General features: G+C 52.9%; 1 protein-coding gene across 10 annotated transcripts; it reads left to right on the top strand.

Moving 5' to 3' along the window:
* Positions 1 to 1,529: 1,529 nt before the first annotated feature.
* On the top strand, positions 1,530 to 12,461 carry CDK16 (cyclin dependent kinase 16). Of its 10 annotated transcripts, none has more exons than XM_070783548.1 (17): positions 1,530 to 1,667; positions 7,029 to 7,236; positions 7,499 to 7,634; positions 7,844 to 7,977; positions 8,080 to 8,205; positions 8,292 to 8,348; positions 8,446 to 8,560; positions 9,225 to 9,319; positions 9,417 to 9,479; positions 9,732 to 9,855; positions 10,057 to 10,177; positions 10,287 to 10,384; positions 10,468 to 10,573; positions 10,655 to 10,697; positions 10,843 to 10,933; positions 11,716 to 11,793; positions 12,207 to 12,461. In XM_070783548.1, the coding sequence occupies exons 2-17, from the start codon at positions 7,135 to 7,137 to the stop codon at positions 12,245 to 12,247; spliced, it is 1,530 nt and encodes a 509-aa protein (XP_070639649.1). In that variant the 5' UTR covers positions 1,530 to 1,667; positions 7,029 to 7,134; the 3' UTR covers positions 12,248 to 12,461. The 10 variants fall into 10 exon arrangements, with proteins under 10 accessions (XP_070639649.1, XP_019811216.1, XP_070639647.1 ...); XM_070783546.1 differs by lacking the exon at positions 1,530 to 1,667 and adding an exon at positions 1,974 to 2,111; XM_070783545.1 differs by lacking the exon at positions 1,530 to 1,667 and adding an exon at positions 2,216 to 5,946.
* Positions 12,462 to 15,360: the final 2,899 nt, after the last annotated feature.

Below are 15,360 nucleotides of genomic sequence, written 5' to 3' on the forward strand. Positions count from 1 at the left end.
TTGATCAGTGCAATTCAAAAGGTCTGTAGAGCCAGGTGTGGAGGTGTGGAACGATGGGGTGCAGGTAGGCATTTTAAAATAGGGGAGTCAGAGAAGGCTTTATGAAGAAGGTGACATTAAAACAAGGACTTGAAGAGGATGAGGCATGTGAATATCTGAAGGAAGAGCATTCTAGGCAAAGGGAACAGCAAGTGCAAAGTCCCTGAGACTGGATTGTGCCTGCTTTCTTCAGGAACAGCTAGGATAATAGTATGGCTGGAGTGGAGTGAGAAGGGTAAGAGATGAGGCCTGGGAAGTAATGGACCTGAAAATCTATCCTGAGGTGGACTTTTGTCAAGTATTTCCACTCACGACATGCTCTGGTAAATCCTTGTTTGTATGAACTGGTATGGCCAAGGGTATCATAAAGGGAAGCCCAGAAGAGGTGGGGGATATGGCTTTAGACAGTAAAGATGTGCAATGGAGTCTACCTCCATTTGAACTGGGCTTGGTGATGGTGTACGAGTTTTCCAGGCAGAGATGGGTAAGGGATTAGGTTGGCTTGGCAATGCTTGACATACAACAGGCACCCAATAAATAAAGTGGGAAACTGGAGAGCGCAGGAGGGAGTCATGGGCGGGGCTCTGGAGGCTCAGAAGAGGTAGAGGTGGCAGTTCAGTTCAGTCACTGGGTCATGTCTATTTGCGACCCCATGGACTGCAGCGCGTCAGGCTTCCCTGTCCATGACCAACTCCTGGAGCTTGCTCAAACTCCTGTCCATCGAGTCGGTGAAAGGTGGCAGTAAAACCCAATTTAGGGTGCATGTCCTCGGGCGAAGGGAAAAAGACGTCCCCTTCCAAGTCAAAGCCCCAACCATGCCAAGTAATGCACTCGCCCCTTTAAAGGTCCGTCTTTCCCATGAGCCTAGGCTCCACCCTGTGAGCTTCGTTGATGGAGATGGGAGTGGCTAGAGGCGGGATGAAATTCGACTGAGCGATCTTTTGACCAATCACCTTGCGAGATGTTTGACCTATGGTAAGAGGAGCTCGGAACAAAAAGGAGACCCGCCCACGACGAAACCAATGAAAACCTGGTGGGGGCGTGGTCAGGACAGCGAAATCACGCCTCTCCAGGCAGGCCACGCCCTTCATTCTTGCTCAGCCTCACCCCAGGGAGCAAATCCGATTGCCTGGGCGACACCTCAAAGGGCGGGGCTGCAAACGTTCTCAGTCGGAATGAGCTCGCGGTCTGAGGAAGGTGGGGGAGCTGCTGGGCGGGGCTAGACACTGTCCTATCTAAGGTGGTAAAGGCCAATGATTTTCCAGGCCGCCTCTCCGAGAAAAGTCATCTCGCGAACCTTTAAAATCCCTGCCTCCCTATGCACCTCAGGGGACTAGGACTGACTGCCTCATCTGTCTTTTTCCTCCTTGCAAAAGTCCCGTTTTCTATTATGGGGATGTACCAAGTGAAACCGAGTAGGGTGAGCGAGTGGTGACCGGCACGCTGGTCACTGGCTGCTGCCCACTTCGGCGTTAGCAAACTTCTAGCAAGATCGGAACTCAGTACTAAATAACCTCTACACTTTCCCGCTGGCGCCGTTCCAGGGCCAGCGCCACATTCCCCAGTGGGCGCGCAATGGCCGCGCCCCCTCCCGCTGCGGACGGGTCTTTTGGTACCTGCAGTCCGAGGTGAGTCCCCTCCTTCCCACTTCACCCTTTCCAGCGCGTGCGTGCGCATGCGCGGAGCGCGGCGCGCGCAGTGGTTTGGCCGTTGGCTGTTCGGCCCTGGGATTCGCCGCGTCTCCGTGAGCAGTAGGTTCTGAACCGCGAGCCGCCGTGAGCTCTCGGATTCCAGCGGGCGCCAGCGAGCCCGGGGGCATCGCCCGCAGCGGCCAAGCTCATGGCCGGCTGAGCGGGACGCCGCCTCCGCCTCAGCCGCCGCCGCCGCCGCCGCCGCCTCCTCCTCCTCAGCCGGCGGCGGCCCGGGCCCAGCAGCCATGGCCGAAGACTACTGGGACGGGCGCCTGCGGCGAACTGGAGGAGAAGGAGGTCGCGCGGCCTCAGCCCGGGCCGCCGCCCCAGGCGCCGCCGCGCCGGCCCCGCGGCACTGAGGTTGCTCGCGCGCCCCCGCCGGTGAGCGCGTTCACGAGGCATGGGGTGGGGGCTGCTCTTCCTGCAGAACCAACCCAGACCCCGGGCGGTGCCCAGGGGTCTGGGCTGCACCGCTGGCCTGTGCCCCCTCCCCCAGCGAGTTTCCCAGAATGCACCGGGGCGGGGGGTCATTCAGGGCCTCACTGACCTTGGCCCCGCCCTGGGCCTGGTCTGGGAGCTAGGGATGGGAAGCACTATGGGTGCTAGTGGGGAGTAGGCTGGTCGAAGGACCAGGGGGTGTGTAAATGGGTGGCAGAGTGGTGAAAGACTAGAGGTTTGCTAACGGGGGCCTCAGCTGTGAAGGGGTCAGAGCATGTGGTAATAAGTCTTAACCGCTGTGTAAGGTTTTGAGGCTCAGTGTGTGCTAGCAGAGGGGCGGTGCTGGGCCCGAGGATGAATAACAAGGAAGAGGACGTCAGAGGAGTGCTGAGATATGCAAATAGGGTTAGAGCTGTAGAAAGGCCCTGTGGGTGTTGCTGGTGGATAGGTGGTAGAGGTGCCGGAAGGGAAGGTTCGCTGGTGGGATCGGAGCTCTGAGGTCCTATATGTGGTAAGGGAGTAACGATGGTGTTAACACTGTGTATTTGTCCATGAGAGACTGCAGGGTTTGAGGATACAGTGTGCTCATAGAGGACAGGGTCCAGTGTTGAGAGGGTGCCAGTGGGGGTCGTAGCTCTCAAGGGTATGTGTATATGGTAATAAAGGTCTGGGGAGTATAAGGCCCAGTATATTAATGAGGGCAAACCGGTGGAAGACCTGAGCCCTGTGCTAATGGGTATCAGAATTGTGGATATATGTGTGTGGAGAGTGGGGATCGGTGGTGAGGGAAGAATCTTAGCATTGTAAGAGGTTCATTGTATTAAGGATCAAAATGGTGTGAGATGAGTGTGTATCTATGAAGTCAGGGGATGTGAGATTGTGTGTATATGTGTGTTAGACACTCAGTCGTGGCCGACTCTTTGCGACCCTTTGGATTGTAGCCTGCCAGGCTCCTCTGTCCATGGGGATTCTCAAGGCAAGAATACCGGGGTGGGTTGCCATGCCCTTTTCCAGGGGATCTTCCCAACCCAGGGATCGAACCTGGGTCTCCCACATAGAAGGCAGATTCTTTACCGTCTGAGCCACCAGGACGCCCTATAAAGAAGAGGCAGGGTAATGTATGAAGTTCTAGTGACTGCTCATGTGGGTTTAGTGACAGGTATGTAAATGTGAGTCAGTGCGAGGAGAATCAGAGCAGTATGAGTTCTGGAATATGCTAGTGAGTGTCAGAATATTGTAAAGATAGTGTGTTCCTGAGTGCCTGAGATTTGTTGAGGTTCCAGGCAATGGCACCCCACTCCAGTACTCTTGCCTGGAAAATCCCATGGATGGAGGAGCCTGGTGGGCTGCAGTCCGTGGGGTCACTAAGAGTCGAACACGACTGAGCGACTTCACTTTCACTTTTCACTTTCCTGCATTGGAGAAGGAAATGGCAACCCACTCCAGTGTTGTTGCCTGGAGAATCCCAGGGACGGGGCGAGCCTGGTGGGCTGCCATCTATGGGGTCGCACAGAGTCGGACACGACTGAAGTGACTTAGCAGCAGCAGCACCAGGGAGTGCTAATGGAGGATAGAGCTATGGAGAAGATCTTGTGTGCAATAAAGAAGATGAGGGCTGTGAAGGGATCCAGTTGTCAACCAACAGGGGTTATAGCTGTGGAGGAGTTGAAGCAAAGAGAAATAAAAGAAAAGAATATGTGATGGTCTAGGTGTGCTAAAGTGGATTAGAGCCATGGAGGGCTGAAGTGTGCTACTGGGGTTCTGGGCTGGATGAAGATCTGTGTGTGCTAATGAGGGTCAGGCCATTATAGAACAGCGTGTTTGTGTGTCCCTGGAGAATGGGGCTGAGTACGGGTTCAGGGTGTGCTAATGGGGAGGCACTGTGAGGCCCGGTGCGTGGTAATAGGGGTCAGGGTGAAGTGAAGGTCCAGCCTGTGCTGATGGGAAGTGGGGGGACAGGGTAGTGGGAGGACCAGAAGACATGTTAATAATGATCACAGCTGTGGAGGGGTCTGAGTGTGGGCAAAAACAGGTTCAGGGATCTGCAAGATTCACTTTATGTTAAGGGATTCAGGGCAGTGTGAAGGTCCAGTGAGTGCTAATGTAGGTTACTCTCTACAGCTGTAGAGGGTCCTAAGTGCATGTAAATAGGGATCAGAATCTTGCTGGGGAACAGTGAATGCTGTGGAGAAGCTAACAGGCAGCATGTGGTGCTAAGAGTTAACTTAGAGGAGCCGGCTGGGTGCTAACAGAGTTCAGTGTTCTGTTGAGGCTTTGTATGCTAATAGGGTCAAAGATAAATAGGGACATTGCGGTGCTGTTGGCAGTTAAAATGCAGAGAAGCCTTCCTGAGGGTCCAGTGTGTACTGAAGGAAGCAGGACACTGTGAGAGTCCAGTGTGTGCTTATGGGATGATGTGCCTGAACAGAATGAGGATGGTATGTTCCTATGGGAGTTACTAGAATGTGATCATTGTGTCCTCAGTGGCTGGTGTAATGTGAGGTGGTGAGTATCCTTGGGTATGAAAATATTTTGAGGATGGAAACATCCCCTTGGGGAGTCAAAAAGAACATGTGCCCTTTTTTGAGTGTGGTTGTGTATCCAGTTTCTTGCTCCCTCATTCACTATTCTAAAATCTAAAAATCTGAGAAAACTGAGATGATATTTAAAAGTTTTACTACATATTAATGTTCAAGTGTCTCTGCTCACAGGACCTGGTGCAGGGTCCCCCTGCTGGAGGCATTGCATGAAACACAGGTTTTGTACCCCCATCTTCCTAAAATCTCCCCAAAACTAAGCCCTGGAACATGTCCAGCCCTTGGAGTTTCCAGTTAGAGGTCATGGACCCATGGCTCCTTCTGGCTCCTTCCTCATCCTCCATCCAGCCCTACTTACAATACACTACCTCCCCCCACCAGATCCCCTATTCCCTTCCACAACAGGCAAAACAACTGGGTATCCATGCCGTATGGACAGACCTAAGAGTCTTTGGGAACTGGCCATGCTTCATCTTCCTCAGCCTCAGGTCCAGTGTTCACTCTCCTGGGTCAGGATTTTTTTTTTTTTTTTTTTTTGCTCTTGTTATCCCAGGTTGGACTTCATCTTCTTTATTGAGATCTTTTCTGCTAGGCTGGCCCCTCTACCCTTTTGGGAGTGATGAATTCAGGCAGGCAGAAGTGGGGTGTGGAGACCACTGGGGTAAGCACCTGATTTCACGGTAACAGATGATTCACTTCTCTACTCAAATCCAGCCCCAGCCCCAGCCTCCTACCTAGCTCTGCTTCCCTTGGGCCCAGGGCCATCTTAGGCCCTGCTGTGAGTCCAGATGGTCCCTGGGCCAGGTCTTTCCCCCTCCTTGCTGGCCCAGAGCCAGGAGGAAGCAGAAGAAGGCCGGCCTAAGCCTTTTGGTGGCCCCATTCCTGCCAGCAGCCCCATCTAGGTCATCTTGCCAATGCCAGTGTCCCTGGGCCACCTTGTCTGGGGTTGTTAATGAGTAGCAGGGACTCACCCTGACAAATGTTGGTCCTAGGTCCTTAGCTCCTGATTCATTAATTTCTGCCATGAGCACTTTTTGAGCACTGATACAGATACTTTTTTCTGTATCAGTCACTGTTCCAGGTCCTCAGGATATAGCTGTGACCTAAACAGACATCCATCTATCCTGGCAGAGCTGATCTTCTAGTTATGGTGGTGAGGACACAGTAAAGAATAAAGAAACCAATAAATAGATGGTGTCATTTCTGAGGACATGATAAGTGCTGAGGGGACAACTGACAAGGTGAGGGAGCTCAGGATGGTTCAGATTTTAAATAGGGTTGTTTATGGTTATCTATGAAAAAAAGTGATATTTGAGCAGTGGCCTAAAGGTGAGGGAGTGAGCTACTTTGAAATCTAGTGGAAGAGTATTCTAAGTACCGGGAACAGCCGCTGCAAAGGCCCTGAGGAGGGCCTTTAGTTGCAGAACAGCAGTGAGCAGTGAGGTGAGGCCAGAAGGGTGGTAGTGTGAGTGGGGTAAGACCTTGTGGGCCACATGAAGGACTGAGACGTTTATTTGGGGTGATAAGGGACACATGGTACATTCTCAGCTAGACAAGAATTGTGACCTGGCTTGTAAAAATCTCGGTGGGACCCTGTGGTCCAAACCTGATTGAACCTTTCCAGCAACTTTCAGGACAGCTGGTATACTTTGAGATCCCCCTACAACCCCACCCAGTGGTTGGGTCTGGGCAGGAAACCTCTCCCTCTCCCTGCACCCCTCATCTGGGTAGCCCAGTGGGGTAGTCCACTACTCACCTTGACGATGGTTGCTGGGGGAGGATGGTTGCTGGGGGAGGCGAGAGGGACCCTGTGGCCACGGGGAGCGTTTTGCCTTGGTAGTTGGGGGTGATGTGGGGCTGGTGCCAGCGGAACATGCCATTGCATGGACATCCCTGGGGCCGTGTCAGTGGTCTCAGGGTCCTGAGAGAGTCCCCCACCTCACCAATGGCTGGGTCCATCAGTGCCGCTGCACCTGAGAATGCCTGCTGTAGAGCCCTCTGCTCCCACAGTGAGGCTGCCCCCAAAGGGGCCAACACTTCACCAGTTGTGCCCTTTCCCTCAGCCAGCCACCCAAGCCTTAATACCCAGGTGGGCTCTTAGGAGCAGGGTCTGCTGGGGCTGGTTGGTGTAGGTGGCAGGCACTGACTGAGGTCTCCATCCATGCCAGGTTTCCAGGAATCCTGCGTGATTCCAGGGTTCCACAGTGGTTGGGTGGGCACTGCCGCAGGTTCCTGTCAGTGCGCCTCACTGGGTTTTAGGGGGCCCATGAGGGTCAGGCGACTGCTAGGGTGGGACCCATTCCCATCCCTACCCCCTGCTCAGGTCGCCATGGATCGGATGAAGAAGATCAAACGGCAGCTGTCAATGACACTCCGAGGGGGCCGAGGTATAGATAAGACCAATGGTGCCCCTGAACAGATAGGCCTGGATGAGAGTGGTGGGGGCGGCGGCAGTGACCTTGGAGAGGCCCCCACACGTGCTGCCCCTGGGGAACCTCGCTCTGTACGGGGCCCACTCAGCTCTGCACCAGGTGGGTCCACTGACCATTCCCGCTCCTACCCTGGTCCCCAGGGGTGCTGCCTGCCAACCGATTTCTTCTTAGACTTGTATTATTTTCACTTTCCTTTCTCCATTTTCTCCCCTACCTCTGCCATCCTTGCTCAACACCCTCTCTCTGTTGTCCATCTGTGCCCCTTTCCTTGGCTTTGTGCCCAGGTCTCAGGGGGAGGAAGGGTACCCTGCCTGCCACAGCTGCCCCAAGCCTCCCTCTGCCCTTCTGCGCTCTGTGACAGCCCCTTCAGGCCTCCTGGCACCTGCCTGCCCCAGGCCTGCCTTCCCAGGGCATTCGGCTACTTCTGCCGCTGCCTGCCCATTGGCCCTGGGCAAGCCACAGTCTCAGCTCGGCGCTGACACGGGGTGCTCTACTAGGTGACTATTGCCCCCCCTGCCCAATTCAACCTGTCTTGACCTGTGTGAACCTCCCGGGGCCTTCCCACCCTCTTCCCTGAGGAACTCCAGGCTGCTCTGGAGTCCATGTGCATAAATGTGTGATGAGGGAATGTGTTATCGGGGTGGGGGGATTTGTCCTGGGGCTCCTGAGCCCACCTGGTGTGCTCTCCCCCTGTCCCCACTACCAGAGATTGTGCATGAGGACTTGAAGATGGGGTCTGATGGGGAAAGTGACCAGGCTTCAGCCACGTCCTCCGATGAGGTGCAGTCACCAGTGAGGGTGCGCATGCGCAACCATCCCCCACGCAAGATCTCCACTGAGGTGCTTATCTCCCTGTCCGGGCAGTGGTGGGGCTGGAAAAAAAGGGTTAGATCTGGAGATTTGTAGTTGATGGTCCTGTTTCTCCCCCATCTTGCCTGCTAGGACATCAACAAGCGCCTATCACTACCAGCCGACATCCGGCTGCCTGAGGGCTACCTTGAGAAGCTGACCCTCAACAGCCCCATCTTTGACAAGCCCCTCAGCCGCCGTCTCCGCCGTGTCAGCTTGGTGAGCATCTTCTGTTCCTGTCCTCCTTTTCCTCCTCCCAGTCCCTTCCGCTGAGCCTACTTCAGTCTGCCTCCTTTACCCGACAGTCTGAGATCGGCTTTGGGAAACTGGAGACCTACATCAAGCTGGACAAGCTGGGAGAGGTGAGAGACAGCCAGGAGACCCATGGTAGGGCTGGGGTCAGTGGAAACTCCCTGTAGCCTCATAGCTTCTCTCCTGTCACTGTTCCTCACATCCCAGGGTACCTATGCCACTGTCTACAAAGGCAAAAGCAAGCTCACAGACAACCTTGTGGCACTCAAGGAGATCAGACTGGAACACGAAGAGGGGGCACCCTGCACCGCCATCCGGGAAGGTACAGGTCCCACCCAATCTGTTCCAGGTTTCCCAGGCTCTCCCCATGGTGCGTATGTGCACATATACACCCATAGTGAGGACAGGACTGGGGGTCCCAGAAGACTTCTCTCGTGGTGATCTGGGATTTGTGAAAAAGTGCTCATCACCCACACATCCAGATAATAAATCAGGGTAACCAGGAGTCTTCCTGTGTTGAGAAGAGGCAGATAAATTGTTTGCTTTGGTTCTAGGAATATCCCTGAAGTGCTCACCAGTTTACTTGACACAATAGTTTCTAGTCAGAAAAATCACATGGAATGAGTCTGAATTGTATAGAAATTGAGTGTGCAAACTCATTTTTACATGAAGCTGTGGGTCTGTATACTGAGGGTTGGAACAAGGGCCCTTTCCAAAACCAAAAACTGGTTGTAAAGATCTAGTGTCATGTAAGCCTAAGGCTGTGATCCCAGGTTCTGGTTCTGCATGTTTGGAACTGGGGGACACACCTTCTTCCTGATAGCAGGTGGGTTGGAACTGGGTTGGAGTGGACTGTGAGCCACCATCCCAAACCACACAGGGAAAGGAGGAAACCCTGGGCTTGACCCTGTCTAGTCCTCCTCCTCACCTCTGTCCTAAGTGTGGGCCTTGACTCTTCCCCTGTCCCAACTCCCTGCTTCCTGCAGTGTCCCTGCTCAAGGACCTCAAACACGCCAACATCGTCACGCTACATGACATTATTCACACGGAGAAGTCCCTCACCCTTGTCTTTGAGTACCTGGTAAGGTTGGGTGGCCATGGGTCCTGGGGGAGGTGGGGAGATGGCCAGGAGCCACAGGATGTGACCCTCTTTCCTTTACCTGCTCTTCTCGCCTCAGGACAAGGACCTGAAGCAGTACCTGGATGACTGTGGGAACATCATCAACATGCACAACGTGAAAGTGGGTGTGGGGCAGGAAGCAGGGGCACAAGGGGGCCCCCCACTCACCCACTCCACCCCATAAATCTCCCAGAAACAGACGTTTCCCATTTGGCTTTTTTGCTGGGAGCCCTTGAAGGGCATTGGGGCCCTATCCTCTATTTATGAGACGAGGCTCTGGGCTCAGTGCTTGTGTTTGGGAGGGGGAGCAGTGCCTGCTTGGGGTCAAGCTGCTGGCTACTCTGACTTCTGCCTGCTGTTCCTGGGTCCCCAGCTGTTCCTGTTCCAGCTGCTCCGTGGCCTGGCCTACTGCCACCGGCAGAAGGTGCTACACCGAGACCTCAAGCCACAGAACCTACTCATCAATGAGCGAGGAGAGCTCAAGCTGGCTGACTTCGGTACCCCTGGCCTCCCCCTTCATCCCAGTGATCCCCCAACCTTACTCTCCCAGCCCCTCCTTCCCCCTGACCACCTCATCTCAGTCCCTCCCCTTCAGCCTCTCTAGGCTTCACTTGGGAAGCCCTCAGTCCCAACTACATTCTCCCTCAGACGGCCCATGACCTCCTCAATTCCAGCTGCTCATTATCTCCACCTACCAGGCCTGGCCCGGGCCAAGTCAATTCCAACGAAGACCTACTCCAACGAGGTGGTAACACTGTGGTACCGGCCCCCTGACATCCTGCTCGGGTCCACGGACTACTCCACTCAGATTGACATGTGGTAAGGACAGGCTGAAATGTGGCAGGGGCCACGCAGTAAAGGGGAGTGGCTTGGTCACAACAGCCAACCAGCCAACTACCTGCCTATTCACTGTGCTCTCCCTGCCCAGGGGTGTGGGCTGCATCTTCTATGAGATGGCCACAGGCCGGCCCCTCTTCCCAGGCTCCACAGTGGAGGAGCAGCTGCACTTCATCTTCCGCATCTTGGGTAGGGAGGCATGAGCCCTAGGAACTGTGGGGACATGCAGGAAGGCCCTGTGAGATGCTTAGGATACTCCGTTTCCCCGCCAGGAACCCCAAATGAAGATACATGGCCAGGCATCCTGTCCAATGAAGAGTTCAGGACATACAACTACCCCAAGTACCGAGCCGAGGCCCTTTTGAGCCATGCACCCCGGTGAGGCTGGTGGGTGGGTGGCTGTTAGGGGCCAGAGTACCCAAACTCAGTTTAAAACAGGTCCCCTTGTCCTTGAGGTAGAGTTGACAGCGACGGGGCTGACCTCCTCACCAAGCTGCTGCAGGTGAGACCACCTTCCTGGGCCACCCTAGGGGGCTAGCGGATTCCAGGTGTGGGGAAACAGCTATAGGGGCAGGGTCTGAGGTGGGGAGGAAGAGAAGCCTACTTGTTGAAAGTGTCAATACTCCCCCACCCCAACACACACTCAGTTTGAAGGTCGCAATCGGATCTCCGCAGAGGATGCCATGAAACATCCATTCTTCCTCAGTCTGGGGGATCGGATCCACAAACTTCCTGACAGTGAGTGGGGCTTGGGAATGGACCAGCTGGTGGGGGACTTTGTGCAACAGGATTGCTGCAGATAGCTGGGCAGTTGTGTTGAGTTCTAGCTGTGCCACTTCTGATGGGGTGAGGCATATGCCCTTGTTCACATATGTGATATGTTGTTTTTTACAAAAAAGTCTTTTAGCTTTCAGTTTCTTTTACCTTTCATGGAAATTTTCAAACATAAAACCTGGCAGAACATCCATCACTTTACCTTAAAATCCCGTATATTTATATATTAAACCAAGTAATATGGTCTGTTATATATTGAACCAAATAATAAGTCCCCAAGTACTCCAACAAGTGATCAACTCATGGCCAAAGTGGTTTTATCTATATTCACTCTGATTATTTTAAATCAAATCTCAGATCTATCATTCATCTATACAATTTTAGCATGTACCTCTAAAATATTTTCTTAAGCACAACAATAATACAACGATCACACTGAAAAAAAAACCACATTGGATTAATCTCAGTTACAACCCAAACATCATCCATCATCTAGACTTAACAGGTGGTAATTGCAATACCACTATCACAGTTGACAAAATTACTAATTTCTCAGTGTCATGTAATAGTCTACATTCCATTTTCCCTAGTGGTAGCTGGTTTGTGTGTGGGATTATTTGGCCGATGAAAGTCAAGACTCAAAGAAAATTAGAAATTTTTCTAATTGCCCTGATGAGGCCACACGGGAGGTGGTCCTGGATGGCCTCATGGGTCATGCCCCACTTCTGTCTCTCCTCCACCCACAGCTACTTCCATATTTGCACTAAAGGAGATCCAGCTACAAAAGGAGGCCAGCATTCGATCTTCGTCAATGCCTGACTCAGGTAAGTGTAGGTGTGACCCTTGCCCTCTTCCCTGCCCCCTGGCCCCCATCCACTTACCTGCTTGCTCACCAACAGCCATCCGCTCTGCTTTCCCCTGCAGGCAGGCCAGCTTACCGAGTGGTGGACACCGAATTTTAAGCCACAGACCGAGGCCCCAGCAGGCAGCAGCTGGAGGGATGCCACACCCCTCACAGGGCAGCCCCCAACTGCATCCTCCCTGCTTGCTGCCTGCCTACCTGCCTGACTCATGTTCCCATGCCCACATGTCCCCTGCTGCCTGTCTGAACACCCGACCATTGGCCTGTTGGCCCACCCATTGGCCTGTCTGCTGGGTGCTAACAAAGCTCTCATCGCTCCTTCGCCTGGTCTGTCTGTCTATATGTCTGTGTCTCTTTCTCTCTCTGTCTTGGTAGTTGCTGGTGGACAGCGTGGCCGTGCCAGCCTCCCACACTGAGGCTAGGCCTAGACCCCTCCCCATCATACCCTCCCCCAGGACCACTACCCCATGGCCAACCAGGGGTCTGGAGCTAGCCCAGGCTGGGGATCTCGACTCAGACAAGACATGGTGATGGCTTGGGTCTGAGGCTCCCCTTCCTGCTTTCCTGCCTCATGTTGTGTGGGCCTTGTTTGTTTGTTTCATTCATTGTTGTTTTTTTAATTATTTTAAATGAGGTTTTCATTTTTTAAATGCAATATCTCTGTATACAGACTGCTGGGCCCCACTCGGTGTGTGTGGCCCTCCCACAGTATTTTGTGCAATGAAGCCCTGCTCCCAGCCTTTTCATGGCAGGGACATAGCCCCTATTCAAAACCCTAATCATCACCAGACCCTGGGGTCAGCTAAGGGAAAGCATGCCTTGACAACTCGCCTTCCAACCCCCACCTGCCATCCCCAGCCACAGGGGGACTTGGGGACTACTGGAGACTCTATGGGAGATGGATGAGGTGGGGGGCCCCCACTCTTTCCCTCCTGCAGTCCCATAGCTGGGGCTTCCTTCTCAGGGTCTCCCTAGCCCAGCCCTCCTGCCCCCATCCCGCACGGTGCTGTTGAGTAGGGGCCCTGCCAGGAACTGACCAACTCAGCGATGGAGCCATAGTGTGTATATGCGCACACGCAGGGACAGAGGGGTGCATGGGAGGTTGTGCCCAGGCATTACCCCCTAACCTTGGGGGAAAGTGAGACAGGGCAGGGACAGTCTCTGGGGTCAATCCCCAGATGGGTGGTTACCTTCCCTTCCTCCACTCTAAACCCTGGGGCCCTCAAATGGGGTGGGAGGGCAGGGGCAGGGGCCCTCCTAGGGGAGTTGGGAGGGGTGGGTTCCTGAATGCACCGTGATCGCTGTATGAAATATTAAAAAGTCTAAAGTGAAAAACCTGATTGCAAATCCCTGTGGGGGTGGGCTTAACCCAGGGTGAGTACTGGGACCTTGGAGAATTCACACTGGGTGCCTACTATCTAGAAGAGCACTGCGAGTGGGCCAGGGATGTGTCAGGACTATGAAAAAGCATCTGAGGGGTTGCACATACCATGGTGGGACATAAAAGCAGATAGGGCAGGCTGTATAGAGGATGGGCTAAGGATTGAGCAGAGAGGAGTTAGATTTACCCCAGAATATGAAACCAGATGGAGGATAGACTGTTAGGTATGGAGAGGCTGTTTCTTTGAAAGACACTTGGAAGGCCCAATAAAACCAGGATTTGGGGGAGATAAGACAGAGAAACCCAATATGACTAACACGTGTCTAGCTGGGACCATGAGGCAGGCCAGTTGGGAATATGATAGGGTAGATTTTAAACCACGGAGAAGATACGGGAATCTTTTTAATACATGGGTCAAATTTAGGACTAGGGCCATTGATGGAAGTTTAGGTTATTGGTATCTAGGAAGTAATGGAAACCATGGACATGTATGAGATGACTGTGGAAAGAATGCAATGGTTTGTGAGGCCAGAAGTCTATAGATAGGCTGGGACTCAAGTTGAAGCTTTGATTTCCTGTGTCCTGGGAGTTCTAGCCCCTGTCCACCATCTTGAGCAAAGCCTAGGATAGATTTCCAGGCAGAAGATGTGGGGTGGGCAGGGCCTGCCAAATGCTATAGGAAATGCAAGCCTAAGTGGCTGGTTGCTGAAGTCCAGCGGTGGCAGTGGACCTCTGCTGTGTCCCTGTAAGCACTCTGGTGATAGTCTACAGCTTTATGGTTCCACGATGACTGTAAAGTCCCCAAAGATGGGAAAGCAAGCGAGGAAAACCATCCTCCCTGTTTCCTTATAACGGCTAAAACTGTTAAGCTCCTCAGCAGACTTCTTGTGCCATCCTTTGGCTAGAATCAGTTGACATGGCCACTTCTGATAGCAAGGGAGGTGGGGAAAATGAAGACCTTGCAAAACAGGACAAGATTGCCAGGCTGGACTTAGGGCTAGAATTCACCCAACTGCTCTCAGAACTGGTAGGGTCATCGGTGTGGGCAGAGATTGGTCTCTGGAAAGTGGAGAAATCAAGCCTAGGGAGGGAGGCCTCTTGTTGGATTGTAGGAAGGACAGGCTTCAAATTAAATGGGGAGGAGGTATCTGCAGATGGGTGTGAGAGTCAGTTCAGAGAACCTGGCAAGCCAGGTAGGCCTGAAGGGCATCTATCTACCATGTGCCAGACCCAACTCGAATGCCACTTTACAGATCCTGAGGTGAAATGGCTGCAACCTTTCCTCCCTCAAAGATTACACAACTGAGTTGTGACCCCCTCATCTGTGCCAGGTCTGAGCTGGAGGCTGGCATCAGTAATTCACAATTCTTGCCCTACCAAAGTTAACTGAAAATAGAGGTAAATTGTGAGATCATGTGTATTGGTGGCAGTGGGGTTTGAAATTGTGCAAAGGGTATTTTGGACACCTGTGTGCATGGGTCTAAAGGTGTGAAAAGGCAAGGTGTGTGTTTGCCTGTGGGAATGGGTAGTGATAGTGAGGGAAATATACTGAAACAGACCCAGAATCATGATCCTGTCTTAGGGAGTTTGTGTGATGGTTAGGTGGGGACAGCCAATAGGGAGCCAAAGGGGGAAATTTTAGTTATCACCAACATAGAGGGCTGGGAGCCCCAGCAGAGAAAATGTAGACATAGCCTAGAGCAGCAGTTCTCAGCAGGAGATAATCTCCCTCACCCGCAGAGAAAGTTTTGCAACTGGGGGATGCTACTGGAATCAGCAGGTAGTGGCAGCGATGCAGCTAAACTTTATCCTACAACAGAAATGTCAATAGTGCCTAAGCTGAAAAAAAGCCCTGGTGCAGTGGACTGATTCTCAAACTTTTGGTCTCAGAATTCCTTCATATTCTTAAGGATATCCAAAGAGCTTTTGCTTATGTCATGCAGTCTCTGGAAAATTCCATGGCACACACAATAGAAAATGACCATGAAAAAGCCTTGTCGTGAATAGTTTTGACTTCGTGAACCGTGAAAGGGTCTCCTGAACGGGTAGAAAGCCAAAAAGGACCCTAGTTTGAAAATCTCTGTCCTGGAATTTAAAGGTGGCACCTCTGGAACTGGAATTCCTGAGTTCCAACCACAACTCCACTAC

The sequence above is a fragment of the Bos indicus genome, chromosome X (assembly GCF_029378745.1).
Source record: "Bos indicus isolate NIAB-ARS_2022 breed Sahiwal x Tharparkar chromosome X, NIAB-ARS_B.indTharparkar_mat_pri_1.0, whole genome shotgun sequence".
NCBI classification, from domain to species: domain Eukaryota; kingdom Metazoa; phylum Chordata; class Mammalia; order Artiodactyla; family Bovidae; genus Bos; species Bos indicus.

What these genes read in the sequence shown, in the direction of transcription:
- CDK16 (XM_019955654.2), top strand. Translation starts at nt 6,867, where the DNA reads ATGCCAGGTTTCCAGGAATCCTGCGTGATTCCAGGGTTCCACAGTGGT. An exon ending in TCAACATGCACAACGTGAAA is followed by an intron (nt 9,480 to 9,731) that starts GTGGGTGTGGGG and finishes CTGGGTCCCCAG; the next exon opens with CTGTTCCTGTTCCAGCTGCT. An exon ending in TCCTCACCAAGCTGCTGCAG is followed by an intron (nt 10,698 to 10,842) that starts GTGAGACCACCT and finishes ACACACACTCAG; the next exon opens with TTTGAAGGTCGCAATCGGAT.